General features: G+C 35.8%; 2 protein-coding genes and 1 long non-coding RNA gene across 3 annotated transcripts in view; 1 reads left to right on the forward strand and 2 right to left on the reverse strand.

The window, feature by feature from the left end:
• The window catches only part of DIP-lambda (Dpr-interacting protein lambda), a 476,056-nt gene that overhangs the window by 452,445 nt on the left and 4,445 nt on the right, over positions 1-19,166 (reverse strand). The gene's annotated exons all lie outside the window — the stretch shown is intronic.
• Positions 8,663-8,934, forward strand: LOC138912694 (uncharacterized). Its single transcript, XR_011418251.1, has 2 exons — positions 8,663-8,705; positions 8,759-8,934. It is a non-coding gene; the product is annotated as an uncharacterized lncRNA (long non-coding RNA).
• LOC138912076 (putative nuclease HARBI1) lies at positions 11,535-12,929 on the reverse strand. The gene is made up of 4 exons (XM_070211933.1): positions 12,742-12,929; positions 12,286-12,684; positions 12,128-12,230; positions 11,535-12,081 (listed from the first exon to the last, which is right to left on the reverse strand). The coding sequence occupies exons 2-4, from the start codon at positions 12,437-12,439 to the stop codon at positions 11,535-11,537; spliced, it is 804 nt and encodes a 267-aa protein (XP_070068034.1). The 5' UTR covers positions 12,440-12,684; positions 12,742-12,929.

Here is a 19,166-nt window from a genome sequence, read left to right on the forward strand (position 1 = left end):
TCAACCGTACCCTGCACTCGCAAAGATTTTTGACCACGAGCCCATCAATGGGTCGGCTACTCAAATCTGAGCGCTGCATGATACTGTCGAAAGATCTCTAAGCACCCTTAAAAGTCCAGAAATCAACACACAGACATGGGATCCCATTTTAGGATTCCCAATACGAGAAAGGCTCGATCACAAGACACTAGCAGCATTAGAGGACGCTGCCGACGCACCCACAGAAGTTCCCACTCTACCAAGCGTTCTAAGTTTCTTGGAACGAAGATCTTGCATGCTAGAAATATTGGATGAACAACCAAGTAGAAGACAGCCAATGGTCGCAACCGATTCAACCATTTCCGACTGTAAAACCACCGGAGGCTCAAGCCTGTGCAATGTAATCACAGGTCTTCTCGAAACAGAAACCTCGTGTGATGCAAAAATAAGGCCGGGCTTAGAAGAAGGAGTAGACGATCATGCAGGACCTCATCCGGTTTTCGAGGAACAAAAGGATGACAATCCGATGGATGACCTCCAACTCGAAGAGCTGTGTACAAATAACCAATCTGTCGAAATAACAAAAGATAGCGAACGGATAAAAAGGAACTCTTATAATGAAGGAAGGATGCATTTAACGAACTTAGTATTGGTGGATCATGACATAATTGAGCCTGAAGGTACTTGTAACCAAGTAAGACCCATCGAAACTGACTCAACCGACCAAGGACCAACGATTAGACCGAATAAGTCCTTGCAGCTAGCGGAAAACCAGCCAGCAAGTGAACTTTTTAGAAAAATCAGCTCAACTTCTCATCAACTTCGAAACTACACAAATTCCGAACTGTTGATGATATTTCTAAAGTTAATTAAGAACCAATTAAGGTTTGTTGCAGGAATTCCACATACTTTAGACACCCCAAATGATCAATTTCTACAAGGTCACAACTTCAGTCCTCACGGTAAAGCTATAATATTTGTCGCAAGGGCGATCGTTCATCAGCAACAAGAAAACAGGAAGGACGTTAATCAGAAGCTTAAATCTCGACAGCAGAAGGAAGGATCCGACACTTTCATGGAGATGGTAGCTGCGGACTATACAAATCGGTCAAGAGGTGACCGACATCACGCTTTAATTGAGGGTACCCCTCAATGGGGGGGAGAATGTTCGTTATCCATGTTGCTCAACATGACCAACGTTCGTACTCTATGTTGCTCAACATGATCAACGACCAACAACTCTAGCAGTAGTATTATTGGTAACAGTATCAGGCGTCCAGTTACACCCACGGAAAATACTATTTGCTGATCAGCATATTCTACATAGTCAATGTCAACGGTTGACTCGATGTCTCACTGGCCCGCCAAGCAGTCAGAACTTTCTGCAGAGTCAACCGACCCAACGATACAAACTGCTACCATAATCAAAACATTCTGACCTACTCCAGATTACAACCAATTCCACTATCCACTAAACTTCCGTCTTATCCAAGTAGTATATATGCTAGTACCAAATTCACAATAAATCAGTTATCAACACATCTTATAACTCCGCGGTCGTCCTTTCTGACCTCCGGGAAGATGCCTCGTATACAAACTTATATTGATCTACAAGCCACGCTTGGGATCAAACAAATAAAAACAATTTTTTTAGTGGATAAGTTTTGAGAAAATTGAGTGTCTCAACTTACAGACCGTCCCAACCTACAGACCTCTCCCCTATAATTACTTTTATTTAAATAAAATGCTTTGGGTGGGAAGGTGATGACTACGGGTGGGCCAATCAACATCGAAGCCCACCCCTTTGGTCAACTACAAATATCGTGTTGCTATTTCTTTCCTTTATCCGTCTTACTAATTTTGTTATGGTCTTTTGAACGCCGTGTGGTTTCAACAACACCCAAAAGAAAATCGACTGAAATCGCCCTTGGTTTTAGAAAATCGCCTATGAATTTGCTTTACTGGCGATTTTGTCTATATTAAAGAAAGTAGGTTTTTAAAATCAAAGACGTTTTTTCTAAAAAAAAAAAAAAAAAAGTACACAATTTAGAAATTTATTGCTAGAAAGTAAAAAAATATTTCTTAGAATTTAGAAATAAAGGTTTTCTAAAAAATAGAAATACGTTTTTTTTTAAATATAGACAAATATTTTTTAAATAACAAAAAAAAATTTCTTAAATTCAGAACTTACTATTTTGAGAAAAACATCTTGGTCGCCGCACGCGGGAATCGAACCGCTAACCGCTCGCCTCACAGTTTGCAGTCAAGCACTCTACCAGCTTCACGTGAGGAGCTGTACAAAGTCTAATCACATTTTTTTCTCCTATTTTTACTCAAATTGATCTGGCTCTCTTCTGGTTATTCCTTTTGGGGCCGGTTTCTCGAGTCCCTGTCAAAGTCCCTGATAGCTATCTGTTCGAAAAACTTAAAGACCAGATAAACTGTTCATAAAAGCAAATCCGCTTTGTCGACTGGTTTAATTTATCTGAACGAGAAACAATTACAGAGTGCTGTTAACGCACAGAATTGTGCTGTAGAGCGTAAAAAATGGCGTGCTTCGATTATTTTATCAGCTGTTTCAAAGGAAAAGTCAGCTGTGATTTCGTTTCTTCTTCATAGTTGGCTTTGGGAAATCAACTGTCATTCTATCGAGTCGAAAACCCTTAACAGGGACTCCGAGTCTCTGTCAAAGTTAGCTTTGATGCTCGAGAAAGCCAAAATGCCTTAGCAGGGACTTTATCTGTTCGAGAAATGTAAGCCGGCACTCGAGAAACCGGCTCTTAGTTGTACATTTAATTTTGCTCTTAAATATTTATTGATTTATATTAATATTTATCAAGCTGTGAACCCATATTATTTTTGCATGGGTTCGGTTCGGAGTTCAAACCTAATCGACAGATAATGTTCCGGTTTGCGAACCGGTTCAATGATGAGCCGGAGCAGGGTTCAGTTTCGAACCAGGGTTCAAAAAAATAAATATTTGTTTAATGAAATAATAAAGTCAACATTTATGTCCATGTATTTTCATTGAAATATGTACCATAACAATAAGACTTATAAGTAAAGTTACTAGATTTATGACTTATATCACACATTTTTTTCTAAATGTTAGAAAAATCTTCAAACATTTTTTCCGTTTTTAGAAAAACAATATTCCTATTATGTAGAAATATTTATAATTTTATAGGCAATTTTTTTTTAGTTTTAGAAAAGTTCATTCTTTTTTTTCTAAAATCAATGGCGATTTTAACCCTCAAAAAAAGAAAGAAAGATTAGAAAAATAAACCTTATAATTCGGAAAAAAAATTGATTTTTCTGAATTTGAGAAAAAACTCGTTCAATTGAGAATTTTTTTGAAGATTAGAAAATTTTTCTGAAGAATATTTTATAGAATATTTTTTTAAAGCACAGAAAAATTTTTTTTATATATAAGAAAAAAAAATTTTTTTGAGTTAAGGATTGTCTCCTTAAATTCATTTCGATTTAGTAGGGACTATATAAAAAAACCTATGTGAAGCAGTCATTATCCGCAGCAAAAACCCCTGCACTTCTCCCGCTAGAGCTAGGGTTCAAAGGATCCCGCTCCGCTGAGAGGGTAATGATCGGTATAAGTCGGTATTAAGCAATCAGAATATTTGGATATGAAATGTTTTATTTTATTTAATTTTCTTTAAATTAAAAATTAATAATAGCTGTTATTTCCGGGTGCCTGCTAATAGTTTGTCGATTTTAAACGTCACAAATAACGCTCATTTTACCCTTGTAAACAAAGTATTAAACAATCAGAAAATTTGGATATGAAATGATTTATTTTATTTAATTTTCGTTAAATTAAAAATGTATAATATCTGTTATTTCCGGGTCCCTGCTAATAGCACTGTGCAGCATTTTTAGTGCTTTTTAAATTTACCTCGATGGATGCTATATTTTTGGATTCGTTACGAATTCCCAAGTTAAACTGCTTTTTTCAAAAAGTTCCCCGACGCAACGATTCTTAGCAAAAGGACCTCAAAGTTCGAAAAATGCTGAAATTGGCCAACTTTGCGGAGCTCTCTGAGGCAACGTGATGCATGGTTTGATCCGATGTTAAAGTTTTTTAAAAGATACACCCTTTATCTTTCAAACCCCATACTTAAAAAATTTTTAAGATTTTTTTAAGGCAGAAACAAATTCTAGAAAACATATTCAAAACACAACAAACTTTTAAATACACAGGGCGGCAAAACTACTACTATTTTGACCGCAGCTGTATGTTTTTAAGTTTCTTGACTATGTTTTCTGGAATTTATTTCTGCCCTAAAAAAAAACCTTAAATTATTTTAAGTATGGGGTTTGAAAGATAAAGGATGTACCTTTTAAAAAACTTTAACATCAAATCAAACCATTCATCCATTTGCCTCTGAGAGCTAACTATATAACTAATTTAACCGAAATAACATAGGTATCCGATAAAATTTTTTTTGGAAACCTCCAACTACATTTAAGTTGTTCAACTGATAAGTATTACAAAATTAACCCACTTTTACCTCAGCTGTTTTACCATACCAACAGCAGCGAAACCGGAAGAGAAACAAACAATAAGAAAAGCCACAAACAATTTAAATGGATTATGTGTTTACACTCAAAATGGGAGGTACTGGTGGGAGAGTAAAATTGTGGTAGATGTTCTGTTTCAAATTGATGGTAGCTTTTCGCCATAAAATGGACAAGAAGTAGAAAGAGAAAGAGGCTGTTCGCTCGCCGCAATAGCTTCAGTCGGACGAACAAACTGACAGGCAGTGGTGCATACACGGGGGTTAATGGAAGGGATGGCCCGGATTGAACGTCCGTGTTGCGCTCGCCCGGTGTCCTCGCAGCTACTATAAGGATTACGCTTTAACACGAGCAAACAGTTGTGCACGATTGTACTTGATTGTTCGTTTGAATTTTGGTTTTTATAAACACACTTGAAACGCACTCCCTGAATAACATTATTATTATCCACCTGGATACGACTCACTTTGCGTAAACATATCGAAGTTAAGAGAAATCATTTCGCTCGCAACTAGAATTAGAGTACAAAATACTTTTGTAATGCAGTCATTGAACCAATTTGGACATAAGGCTTTATGTAAAAACTTAGAAATAATCCAGATAGCTTAATCAAAGATATTGAAAACTGTAACAGGAGCACCGTGGTATATGGTTAGGATAGGTTAGGTATATGGGCGGTTCTTTTACAAACCGAACACCTTTTATTGGCTCACATTTTTGATTTGCCTGAAACTTTTTTTACACGTACTATTCGGAAAATAAGTAAACACGTGTATCAGGATTTGAACGAAAAAAAATTATTTTCCTAGTTAGAATTTTTTTAAGTGTGCCAAAAATTGTCAAATTTGAAAAAGTACCCTCTCATTGAAAATCTGTATCTCCGGTTATATGAATCCAATTGACTTCATGTCTTTTGCATTAATTCCTCTAAAACCTCTCCTTTCAAAATAAAATTTTTAAAAAAATTTATTTAATAAAAATAAAAAATTATAAAATTTAATTAATTTTTTTTTTAAATTTAAAAATAAATATTTAAAAATGTTTAATAAATTACATAATATAAAAAAATAATAATTAAAATAAATTTAAAATTATTGTTTATGCATACCTTTATATTTGCTACTTATTTTAAATTTACAAATTCCTTATTTTTAGCCTATAGCCGAGAAAAGATTTTATCATAACTTTTTTCTTATTTTCCGCAAAAACAGCAGTATATTGTCCTATGCAGGCTACTTAAAATATATATTCTAAAATTCCTTTGCTTGCGTAAGTTATCAGCTGCACAGAACAGAAACAAATTAACAAATCGTTACACTAATTTTCTTCACAACATTAGTTTTTTGTCCAAAACATATTGTTTAAATATAGAATGTCATACTGGATTGAGCATGTAATTAAATTTCAAATCGATTAAAATAAGCTTGTTTTCTTAAAAAAATACACCAAAACATTGCTTAAACATATCTTTTTCTCTAAAAGTTAGCTCTATAAAAACCAATATGATTATTATTGTTAGGATTTATGAAGTTAGAGGAAATATTTTTGTTTAGGTAACAAAAAGGTAAATAAAAACTAAATACTCTTTGCGATTTAGCTAATATGGGGGTTTCTAGAAGGTATCCACTGTAGACAACTCTTATAAGGGAAACCAATATTTATGCGAAGCAATGTTTTGCTTTATATATTCGACTAATTTAAGAAAAGACATCAAGAAAGGCAATTCCATATTACTGAATTTTACCATTGATATTTTGTTTCAGTATTTTTGTTTTCACATTAATTTTTCACCTTGATTAGAATTATATTAATAATACGGAAGGCAGGTGGGCGGGGAAGCCGTGAATCAAATTGTTTAAACATTTGAATTTGTTTAAACAATATGAGCACGTGTAATAAAGAGCAAGAGAATCAATTGGTTTGAATATTAAACCAATTAGTTCACAAAAATCGGTTACAAAATGTCTTATGTAAGTATGTTCCAATTATTCAATTCCTTAGTCAGCTGCAATGCACACACACAAACGTACACACGCATATATGTACCCTGTAGTTCTCAAGGGGGCCGGTGGCACTTTCGGGGTAGAAAAGGGATCGACCACCCAGTGGTCCCTTAAGGGTCAATAGGTGGCGTGTGTATTTTTTACAAGAGCAAAAGAGTTATCGGAGAGTGAACACTTCTATGTGAACACTTCTATATGAGTTAAAAAAAATTGTAAAATGAAATTTTTGACAAGTATATAATGATTTTAATAACGAATACAACTTTATTTTGTTTATATAAAAAACAAATTTAAAAAAAGTTAAAATAATAAAATAAAAACTTAATAATGAGATAAAATAAAATAATAAATGATAGAATTTTATTTCTTTTTATATTATTTATATTTAATAATGAGCAATTTAGCTGCAGCAATATTTTTAACAATAGCGGTGGTTCAGTAGCAAAACGTTTTCTTTCCTTCCATAACAAGCGGATTTTATTGGTGCTTAGATATATAAAATAAATATATAAGTACCTAATTTTATATACATAGAACTAAACAAAAATAATATTAGCGAATGTTTTTATTGCCATCGATTATACGATATCGGTAGTCGCAATATTAATCGTAACGGATTGCCATAACTACCCAACCCCGCTACCATCACTAACCCAACGTTTGCGCCAAATTTTGTAAACATTGTATTTAATTTGTCTTATTGTACATTTAAAGTGTTATATTTTGTTGTGATCTGAAGTGTCGTCAACAGGTGAGTAACACCATGAGTTGTGCAAGTGAAATACCTAATAATGTGTGATATTTAGCCATGAACAGCAACAGGCACATTCGTCGATTTGTTAAAGAGGAGAAGGAGAAATAGTGGTGCAAAGGACTCCTACGTAAGTCTTTATACCCTTGCAGAGGGTATTATGATTTCAGTCAGAAGTTTGCAACGCAGTGAAGGAGACGTTTCCGACCCCATAAAGTATATATATTCTTGATCAGCATCACTAGACGAGTCGATCTAGCCATGTCCGTCTGTCTGACCGTCTGTCTGTCTGTCTGTCTGTCTGTCTGTCCGTATGAACGCTGAGATCTCGGAAACTATAAAAGCTAGAAGATTGGCATTTTGCATGCCGATTCTAGGAGCTCCTACGCAGCGCAAGTTTGTTTCAAAAAGGTGCCACGCCCCCTCTAACGCCCACAAGCCCCCTCTAACGCCCACAGCTTTGAAGCTATTATGAAAATAGTAACTGATATGTATTCGCTTCGTCAATAACTATCGATTGGATAGTAAAAAATTGCCACGCCCACAAACCCAATAAACGCTTAAACCTGGCCAGCGCCTACATTTCCACCTTTCATGACCAGTAGTACCAATATCTGACGGTAGATGGCGCAATACAATATACACTAGCGCCATCTAGAAAACGGCATTGGAAAAAATCTGTCTTTTTTTCTGTGGTTACTCTAATTCACATTATGTTAATGCAAATTTAAAAAATATTTGAAATGGGGCGCGCATTTTTTTCTCTTTTTGCTCGTATACGTTTTTCACAAGTGCATTCACCTGCGCTAGAGAGAGTCGGAAGATGTGCTAGGCAGAATTGAAAGTTCTAGAAAGCCTCTTCTGGAAAAAAATCCCTGGGTAAAAATCGAGCGGCGAAAAACATATAAGGCATATTTCTATTAAGTTGTTTAGCTGAGTAACGGGTATCTAATAGTCGAGGCACTCGACTATAGCGTTCTCTCTTGTTATAACTGTATTTTTTATAATACACTTAGTTTCTTGATTCAATTTCAATATATTTACTTAGAATGCCATCTGTCTTTAATCCTATTTCTTTCTGTCTTTTTCTGCTTTTCACTTTTTAAACATGGTTTGATGTAAACAGGCTTGTATAACACAATCTTAAAACATGGTTTGATGTAAACAGGCTTGTATAACAAAATCTAAAAATATATATTTAAACCCATGCAGAGGGAATTATAATTTAGTCCAGAAGTTTGTTACGCAGTAATGGAGACCTTTTCAAACCTATAAAGTAAATCCATTTAACCATGTCCGTCTGTCTGTCGGTTCAAGTTTCAAAAGCGTGAAATAAGTCTACATTTAACTGTTGGTTATTCTTATTTTATATTTATGCTTTTCTAGTCACAATTTTATTCCTCAAAGCTGCAAGGGTATTAAAACTTTGGCTTGCCGAAGTTAGTTTCTGTTCTCATTTTATTTTAAAACACTAAAATCTTATTTTTTTTAGATATTGTTTCAGAATCTGGTAATGCAGAAATATTGATTCCCAAGGCAATTCAATTGCAAAAGAAACGATTTTTTAAAAATAAATCCAAATCAAATAATAACAACAATGAGGCACTCAACAAAAACGTGTCAGCAGAGGAATTTGTTCAATAAATATAAATTAAAAAAATAGAAAAATTGTCTACTTATAATACAATAAATTAATTTAACAAGTATTTTTTCTTGGGAAGTTTCATAGCATTCAGCTTTTTTGGTATTGAAAACACCAACCCCATTTCATACCCCTTTTCGCCACAAAAGGGACCGATAGGTGGTCCGATAGATGGTCCGATAGGTGGCCCCTTTTGTGGCGAAAAGGGGTATAATATGGGACCACCTATCGGTCCCTTTTGTGGCGAAAGGTAATGCAGAACTTCGCCATATGACCACCGCCTAGGACATGCCGTGGTAAAAGTGGATAGAAATTTACATTGCGGGTGGTATGAACGGGAGCTAGTCCCAAGCCCCCGGTGTATGGCGATTTCGCTAGTTCGGGACCAGTCCCGGCGAACTACAGGGTATCTAATGGCTGTGTGTGTAAAATACGCATTTTTTGGATGTATTCCCTTCAGTTCTGGAGTGGTGACACATGACATGACACACGACCAAAATTTGGCTGGAATAATTTTCGTGAGGCAGCGACATGTGTATGCCCTTACATTTTGTGAGCATTATTATATTTCAAAATAAACAAATTAATTTCCTGTTATAAATTTAAATTGTTTATTCATAAAAATTAAATTTACTTAAACAATACATTTACCTAATTCAATTTTTTATTTAACTTGATCTTATAAGTTCATTTTTTAGTTAAAAAAATGGTCCATTAATAGTTATTTAAATATTATAACACTAACAGTTTTAAGAAATTGCGTTTTTACTAAGCAAATACAAATTATTTAGTCGGATATATATCGCTTTAGAAAGGGTGTAGGAGCATTGGCACGCGCCAACAGCGAAGATAAAACAAAAGAAATCGGGTAAAGGGTTAAGAAGAAGACTTGGTGCATTGCATTACTTTCAAGGTTTTCTGAGAGAAGGAGTGTTTTGCGCGGTTTATAAAATATTTTGTGACAAGTGATATATACATAAATTAAAGTCAGGTAAGTGCTACCTTAAAGTAGGCCTTTAAAACTATTTTGTATAGAAATTGTTGTTGGAATTGATTTACACTTTTACACTTTACAAAGTTTGCAACGCAATTGAACACCCTAATTGTGATAGACTTAACTTTAACTTGCACCTATTTTGAAAGTGATTTGTGTTTTGCAAAAAAAACCTAGAAAGTTCTGTGTGCATTAGCCGAAAGTAGCAAGCTGAAATGCTTTGTAACAATTAGAAACAAAACAAAAATAAATATATATATATGTATATATACAGATCCAGAAAGTGACCAAAATGATAATTTATCAAAATTCCTGAAGCTGATTATTTCAGATAGTCTGGTTATCGACTACAATCTGGACGGAAGCAGCGGCAAAAAATCTTTAAAAGCACGCAAAGGGCTATATGCGGTGCTTAATGGTCAGTAAGCAATTATTTGAATATTAAATACAGATGGTAATACTTGTTTTTTAAATTTTTTCAGGAGCGTTGACCCACCAATCCGAAGACCCGACAAGAAATGTAAATGAATACAATGAAATAAATAAAATTAAATAAATGAATAGAAAATACAATAATTTGTATTTTTTTTTTGTAATAAAATTGCTGATGACATTTTGGAAAAAGTCACTCGTGAAATCATGCGTGACATGTCACAGGGTGGTTACGTCTCATATGACCAATTCGTATAAGGCACTGGTGATATCACGAGTGACTTCGAAAAAATGTCATTGAAGCTATCACTATGGTACGGGGTAGGAACTCTCGAACGAACATGGAACATGGAAAATCACGAGTGCGTCAAGGTACGCACAAAAAAAACGATTTGGAAAGATTCTTGTCAATAGCTCTTACACTGAGCGAAATATCTTCATTTTGTGAAATCTATATCCGATTGTTCCTATGGGAGCTATAGGATATAGACGTCCGATCGGGTCGGTTTTCAAACTTGATCTGCGTACACATGTTTTAGGACGACTGTGAAAGTTTCAAAGTTTTAAACTGAGCTCGCAAACGGTATTGAAACAGACATACAGACGGACAGACGGACATGGCTATATCGACTCCCCTATTGATCCTGATCAAGAAATATATACTTTATGGGGTCGGAAACGTCTCCTTCACTGCGTTACAAACTTCTGACCAAAATTATAATACCCTCTGCAAGGGTATAAAAACGTATTTTTTTGTTTGTGAAAAGGATGATTTATACCAAACGCTGTGGGATTTGGCTACGTTGAAATTTCGACTCCAAATTTTTCAGAAATAAGCTCAGTAAATGTAAGTAACTTTCTGCTTTTACACTTTTAAAAAAATATTGATTTTTGGAGAAGTTACATTAAAGAACAAATCGTTCGTCACATTTCCCTACAACTTTTAAAAGTGCAAAAAAAGAAGGGTTCACGCCAAACGCTGTGGCACTTGGCTGCATTGGAATTTCTAATCCGAATTTTACAGGGATATGCTCAGTAGATGTAAGCAACTTTCTGCGTTTACACTTTTGAAAAATATTGATTTTTAGAAAAGTTACATTCAAAAAACGAATCGTTCGTCACCTTACCCTACACTCCCCTACACTATTTAAAAATAACACAAATACACAAACATAATTTAAAAAATAAATTGTTTATTTTTTATTGCCCGATTTCACTGAAGTATTGACTTAAGGCATTGCGAATAGACTCAGCAGAATCATCCATATTTTCAAACGCAACTGCAAGATTAGGCTGCTCTCGATGCGAAGGCAATTCAAATTCCCAACTCTCTTGAAATGCACTGTTTTGTTCGTTGAAATAATTATGCAAAATACAACAGCAAATAATGATCTTCTTGTTGTTTTTCGGTGCATTCTCCAAGCATTTACCAATGCGACGAAATCGCGCCTTTAACTGTCCAAAGGCATTTTCGACAACACGCCGCACTTTTGAAAGATTATAGTTAAAACAGCGCCGATTTTCTGATGCATCTAAACAAAACGGATAGGGCTTCATCACCGTCTTCGTGAACTTAAAAGCCGAGTCCCCCAAAATCACCACTGGAACGTTAATCCCGTTGATCATTTTCGAATTGCCGTTGAACAGCCCCGACTCTTGAATGGTTCTTTTTAATGAGGACTTCTCAAAAATCTGCGAGTCATGTACACGACCTGGAGCACCAACACTTATATACGTGAATCTATAACTAAGAAATTTATTGGAGGAGATTCATTAAGTTTGCAATACCATACCGATAATCGACTAGGGCAAACAGTACAGTAGAATACCAATTTTTATAATTATGATAATCTACTCCATTTTTAGCGGGCGGCTTGATTTCGATGTGGCATCCATCTGCAAATTGTGATTATGCATGAGCTTAAAAACAAAACAAAAAATTTGAACATACCCATTGCTCCAAAGCACTGGGGAAATCCGAGTTCCTCGAAGCCCTTCACACAATTTGCCAATTTTTCCTGTGTAAGGAAGTTTGGGGCTAGATATTCATCGGCCAATTGCACGATTATTTCCAAACAGAATTCCTTAAGAATAAACCCCACCATAGTTTTGGATACGTCAAAAAGTCTGCCAATCGTTGGTATTCTGAAGCAGAGCCCAAGGTATATAAAGCTATGGCAACTCGTTTCTCCAAAGGAATCGCTTTTCGAAAATTTGTGTCCTTCTTTTCCAGTCCAATTAGTCGACCCACTAGACCATCGAAAACATTCCTTTCGCAACGAACATTTTCTATGAAAAATGGGACAGGGTTTTCGGGAACGTCCTTTTCCCAAAAGTTTCCATACCGTTTCTAATATTTTTGAAGGCGCATTAAAGAAGTCCGAAAGATAAAACTGTAAGGACTTACATGTGCCCACACGCTTCGAAGTCTTTTTGGCTGCTTATTCTTTATAAAGGAAGAGGCTGAAACAAACAAGTTATGCATCCTTAAAACCGTCTCGTATTCACTTTCAAGAAGGGAAATTATCTCCAATGCATTCATTTTAATAATTTTACGTTTCGGTTGTATATGTTGAATTTGAAAGCAAAGCACATTTATTTACTAAATGAGAAATGCTAAATGCTAAATGCTGTCCCGTGCGGACAGGAAATAGCATTTTTTTGAATACCGAAAAAATACTACAGTATGTACATCAGTGAGGAAATGGCATAACTCAACATTTGAAAACTAATGCTGATCGGGCTTTTGCATTTTTAAAAAACAAAAGCAATTTTAAGGAAAATTTCGACTGTAAAATTCAGCCTAAATTTTAAAATTGAATGTTTACTTAAGAAAAAGGCGCAAAAGAAAAGATTTGGGATATAATCGATTTTTTAACCGCGCATTTTAAACCTATTATGAGTGTGGTAGTTTCGTTTTAAATATGTTGGCTGTGGTATTTTCATTTTCCCCTTGCGCGGTCACACTTAAAGTGCGCCAGCAGAACATACATACAAACATATGGGGAGGCCGTGACGTCACATCAGGTTAGCCAAATCTGAAAATATTGGAGATTTGATTAAGGATGCTGAATCTCCAAAAAATTTAAGGGGGGAGATACATATAAAACTGCAAATTTTTCAAGTTTTTCGGGATTTTTTTTAATTAATAAGGATTTATGCTGGAAGTTCGAAACTTGGCATGTTGATTACTTAGTTGTTATATAATTTATACAAATTTCAATTTTTTTTATCTTTTAAAATGGCAGCCGTGGGAATTATTTTGTCAGGCCTTTTTAAAAAAAAGTAGGCCAGCTGCGGATTGTCCACAGGTCGCGGTGTAGATCCGATTTTTATGAAACCAAATTTATTTTGTTAGGAAATAATGTAGAAACTGTCTGAACCTAACTTACATAGAATATCTCAAAAACTCTGGTTGTAGCACACTTTCAAAGTCAAAAATCTATTTCTTTAATATTTTTCTTGTTGTTTTTGCTTTACAAAAAATACTTCAACCTACAAATTTCTACATAAAGTAGGTTCAGACAGTTGGCAATTTCATTACAAACATTTCTGTAAAAACAGCATGATGATCGAAGCGTTACTTTTTGAGATACACGATCCGCAGCTGAAGAAAACATGGTTTCGAGAAAAACGCATTTAAGGTAATGAAATATATTTACTGCACAAGGGTGCCGTCTTCTCTTATAAGTTCCAAAATAGTTCGAATTTCTTCGTGAAACTTTCATGACACATTCTTAAAGGGTTATACAACCGATTTAAATAATAAAAATAAATTGATTTTTTTTGCGTTCTATATGTATCTCCCCCCTTAAATGCAGTTATTTGCGGGTATTTCATTAAATTATGAACATCACATTTTTAAACCATTTTAACAACATTTATAACAGAGAAATGGCAAAAGAAAAATTTAACAAGAATGGAAGCTAGCTTCGGCCAGCCGAAGCTTATATACCCTTGCAGATAAAGCAAACACCTATAGTTTAATGCTCACTCTGTGCAGTTCCAGGAATTCCAGAATCAGCGTGCCTATTATTTAAGTTTTTTTTTTAAGTTGTCAAAAATCAAAACGCCTACTACCTACAAAGTTAAAGTGAATTTTCTTATATTTGTTTGAATATTCCTATGGGAGCCTTAAGATATAGTGGTCCGATCCGGCTTGCTCCGACATATGTACTACCTGCAATAGAAAGAAGACTTTCGGGAAAGTTTCATCGCGTTAGCTTTAAAACTGAGACACTAGTTCGCATAGAAACGGATAGACGGACAGGCGGACAGACGGATAGGCGGACAGACGGACATGGCTAGATAGACTCGGCTATTGGTGCTGATCAAGAATATATATACCTTCACTGCGTTGAAAACATCTGACTGAAATTATAATACCCTCTGCAAGGGTATAAAAAAAAACAAATCGATTTTTGGGGCACTTTGGGGTCGTTTTTTGTTTTAATCTCTACGTCACACTCTGCGCTTAATTATTTCCGAATTAATTTGATTTTTCTAGATTTTTAGGTCAATCCCTTCTGGGTGGAATTTGTTACTGACCAAATTTTATTCCTTCAATTCTATTAGATTAGAGATTCATATATATATTAAAATTATATTTAAGATTTCAATATGTTTTAAATTAAATTTGTATTGTCTGTGTAAAGGAGAGTAGAGCAAGTATAGTGAGAAGAGTTTGGTTAGACATAGTAGCTATAAATAAAGAGCCATTCATTTCATCGGAAAGGCTGTTCTTTTGGCTAGAACTTTTCCTATTTAATTTTGAAGTCAATTGCAAATCCTTCTAGGAACATTGGAAAATGTCAAAATACTTTTTTAACTACCCTTGCCCAGTCCTGGGGTAAAAATTGTTAAAAACTTACGCTGGTAATGTAATGTACAATGTAAAATAAATCAATGTTTTCCAACCTGTCTTTGTTATTAAAATTGCTGCTATAGCTCTTTGACGCTGATTTCATAAATTCCCTGATTTCATAAATTCCATTATTCCTTAAAAATATTGAGTATTTTAAAATTCGTCTTTCAATGCTTAAACATTGACCATTTGTTGACATTGAAATTATGCTGACCTAGCTAAATGGCAACTTTGTTGCCAACCAAGTATTTGGTAGGTAGATGTTTGGATGCCGTGAGGGTTTCGGTGGGGGACCGCCGAGGGTAATTGCTGAGGCGGTAGCTCCTCCCAACTCAAACTGAACTACCGACCATAGCATAGGGTATTTCCGAATGATAAGATTAAAATCGAACTACAATGTCATTTAGCTGACATAGGGACGATCGGAAAATTAATGAGAAATAATAGAAAATTTAACATTTTTGCCATTTGTAAATTAATAGGAATTATATAAGCTTCGGCTGGCCGAAGGCCAGCTGATAAAGCATGCATGGTCTCCACACACACAACATCTTTTCCCTCATGCATTCTAACGTGAAAAAATCCACGCCGAGAAAAAACAGCTGATAGGAGCTTTTGTTGTTACATTGTCATTGCTTTTTTAAAAATGTTATACTTTTCCTTCGTTAATTGTTCGTTTAAATAAATTGCCGCATTACAGCCCAAGAACCAGCAACATCGTTTTATTATTGGTTCAACAACAGTGCTCGTCGCAATGCGTGTTTTGACCCTAAAAATCTCCAAGTTTTGGTGCGATTCCCAGTCAAAAGGAAAAACGTTTTTAGGACACACCGTGCAATCCGACTTCGCACTCGACATCAGCATTTTCCTTACCAGATATTTATGGTAACATTGTGTAGAACATCGACATGAAATCTGCATACTCAGTATATCCTCCAGAAAAAGATGGCAATTTTAGTTCGGGAACACGAGAGCGATTACACACTCTAAGGGTTGACGAATCATCGTTGCACATGGTAGAGTTCGTTTGATGTTCACCTTTCCGTTGTTGAATGTGACCTCTTAAGCATAACTCAAGAAGTAACGCCATTTCATCAAATTCATCTCGACCCGGTTGTCCAATTTGATTAAAATCAAGAGACTCTAGTAAGTCTTGATTACGGGTATAAGTGGTTTTAATTTGATTAATTAGGTGCAAGCGGACATTTAAATCAATAACACTGATTGATCCAATTTTGTCAGGAGCTAGTTCACTGCCGATGACCTTAAGTCGATCAAAAGAAACCTCAGTTTTGCGTTTCAGAACAGCGATCTTCTCAGGAACCGATGGCAGCAGAGGCAATTCAGGATTCGACATTTTTTATTAATTTTTATTGTAAATAAAAATTTGGAAAAAATTGAATTTAAAGTTATCTGAACGAAAACTTCTTTAGAAGACTGTATTTGCCAGCGCCAACAAACGCTTTGAAGTTTGTTCGTATGTTTGTATGTGTCGAGAGAATTAGTAATAATACAAATCAATGATAAATATAACTGATAGAAACCTGTCATTTTAAATAAAGTATTGAGAAAAGGAAGTGTGACCTTCTTAGACCGTTTAAGGGTTTCAAGAGCGTGGCTAGGTGGGAACCCACCTTAGCCGAGTGTGTGGCAATTGTGGTTGCAACGTAGAGTTGTGCAAAGTAGTAGAGGGTTTAGGACTCATTCTTTCGAGAAGCTTCGAACGGGCAACACGAACAATTGCAACTCGCTGCGCGTCTTACTAAGAAAACCCAAGTGAAAGTTAAGTCATGACGGACAAATCAACTCGCGAAGCGGCTAAGAGACCCCTGTCTCCGACATCAGAAGTGGGATCCCCATCGCCACAAGAACATTCTGACAGTGTGTTGCAGGCGATTTTGGAGACACAGAACCGAAACTTTCTAGAGTTGCTGAAAACTGTGCAGACAACATCGACTGCAGCCTCGCAAAATATTTCGGTGACATTGCCAATGTTTAATCCTGATGCGCCTGGAGCCGATGCCGCAGCGTGGTGTAAAACCGTGGATATGATCTTATCCGAGCGTCCACTGGAAGGCGGAGCACTAGTCATGGCGCTTAGCAAGTCGCTGCTTGGAAACTCTTCGCAATGGCTGTCACAAATTTGCTTCGCTGGAATGTCGTGGCTGGAATTTAAGGATTTGTTTTTACACCGCTATGAAGGCATCGAGCCACCGTCTGCCGTATTGCTCAACATTCTCAACAGACGGCCGAGTGCAAACGAGTCCTTGTCAGTATATGGCAGCAGGCTGGTGACGTCACTGCTGACGAAGTGGAAAGGAATGAGCCAAGAGGAGATAGCTGTTTCATTAGTGTTGGCCCACACGTCCCAAATCGAGCCCAGACTGCAAAGTTCCGTTTTCACTACAAACATAAAAACTCGGAATGAACTGCAGCAGCTCTTAAAGGCGTTTGCATTCAACAAAGTGAGCGACTACTCTGGATTGGATCAAGGACCGGACAGGAAGAAGTTTAAGGCGCAGGCGCAAATCAAATGTCATTATTGCGGCAAGATAGGACATAAAGCGTTTGAGTGCCGCAAAAAGAAGGAAGAAGAAAGAAACGTCGCAAAACCAAATCATCATGCTGGCAAACCTTTGGCTGGACGTGAGAGGTCAGCAGTTACTTGCTTCAAGTGTGGCAATCCTGGTCACATTGCATCTGTATGTATGAAGGGAACGACATCGGCGAACAACTTCAACAACGAGAAGCGGGTCGACATGTGCGCAGTGTTGGAGACAACTAGTATTATGAAGCAAATGGGTGAGAGTTTTATCTTCTTCTTCGATTCGGGTGCCGAATGCTCTTTGGTCAAGGAGAAACTTTGCAACAAGCTGGCTGGAAAAAGGATTTATAATACGGTAGTGCTAAGAGGAATAGGTGACAACATTGTTAAAAGCAACTTACAAGTATTGGCAACTGTAAATATTTCCGAATTTAATGTAGAAGTCCTATTTCATGTAGTAAAGGATAATTACCTTAAGTACGATATTATAATTGGTCGAGAAATATTGCAGCTAGGTCTTGGTGTCATGATTGATGCTAACAAATTAACAATGTATAGGAATCAAATTGTCAATGTAGTGAGTAATGAAACTTCGATAAGTATCTTAGAAAATCTGCTTAACGATAATGTGGAATTAGCTGATAATGATAAGATAATATTAAGAAATATTTTAAATGAATTCTCAGATCGATTTATAACTGGCATGCCGCACAGGCGTATAACTACAGGAGAATTAGAAATTCGTCCAATTGATGAACATAAGACGGTACAAAGACGTCCGTATAGACTAAGTGCAGAAGAAAAACTAATAGTCAGGGACAAAATTCAACAAATGATTGAAAGCAATGTCATCCGCCCAAGTAGCTCTCCATTCGCTAGTCCGATGCTTTTAGTTAAAAAGAAAGATGGCAGTGATAGACTATGCATTGATTTTCGCGAATTAAATGCGAATACGGTGTCTGATAAATATCCATTGCCATTAATAGCAGATCAGATAGATAGATTACGTGGTAGTAAATATCAGTAAATATTTTATCAGATACCGATTCACACTGATTCCATCGAGAAGACAGCTTTCGTGACTCCAGAAGGCCAATATGAGTTCCTTGCTATGCCATTCGGTTTGAAGAACGCTTCGTCAGTATTTCAAAGATCGATTGTACGAGCCTTAGGTGATTTGGCATACTCGTATGCAATTGTCTATATTGATGATGTGTTAATAGTCGCAAACTCCAAAGAAGAAGCTTTTACAAGATTGAAAGTTGTTCTTAAAGCCTTGTCAGATGCCGGGTTTTCATTCAATATAAAGAAGTGCACATTCTTCAAGACAGGAATAGAGTATCTCGGGTTTTATATTAAAGATGGCGAAATTAAACCCAATCCTAGAAAAATAGAAGCTCTATCCGCATTAAGCCAACCAACT

Source organism: Drosophila takahashii, chromosome 2R, assembly GCF_030179915.1.
Source record: "Drosophila takahashii strain IR98-3 E-12201 chromosome 2R, DtakHiC1v2, whole genome shotgun sequence".
Classification (NCBI taxonomy): Eukaryota; Metazoa; Arthropoda; class Insecta; order Diptera; family Drosophilidae; genus Drosophila; species Drosophila takahashii.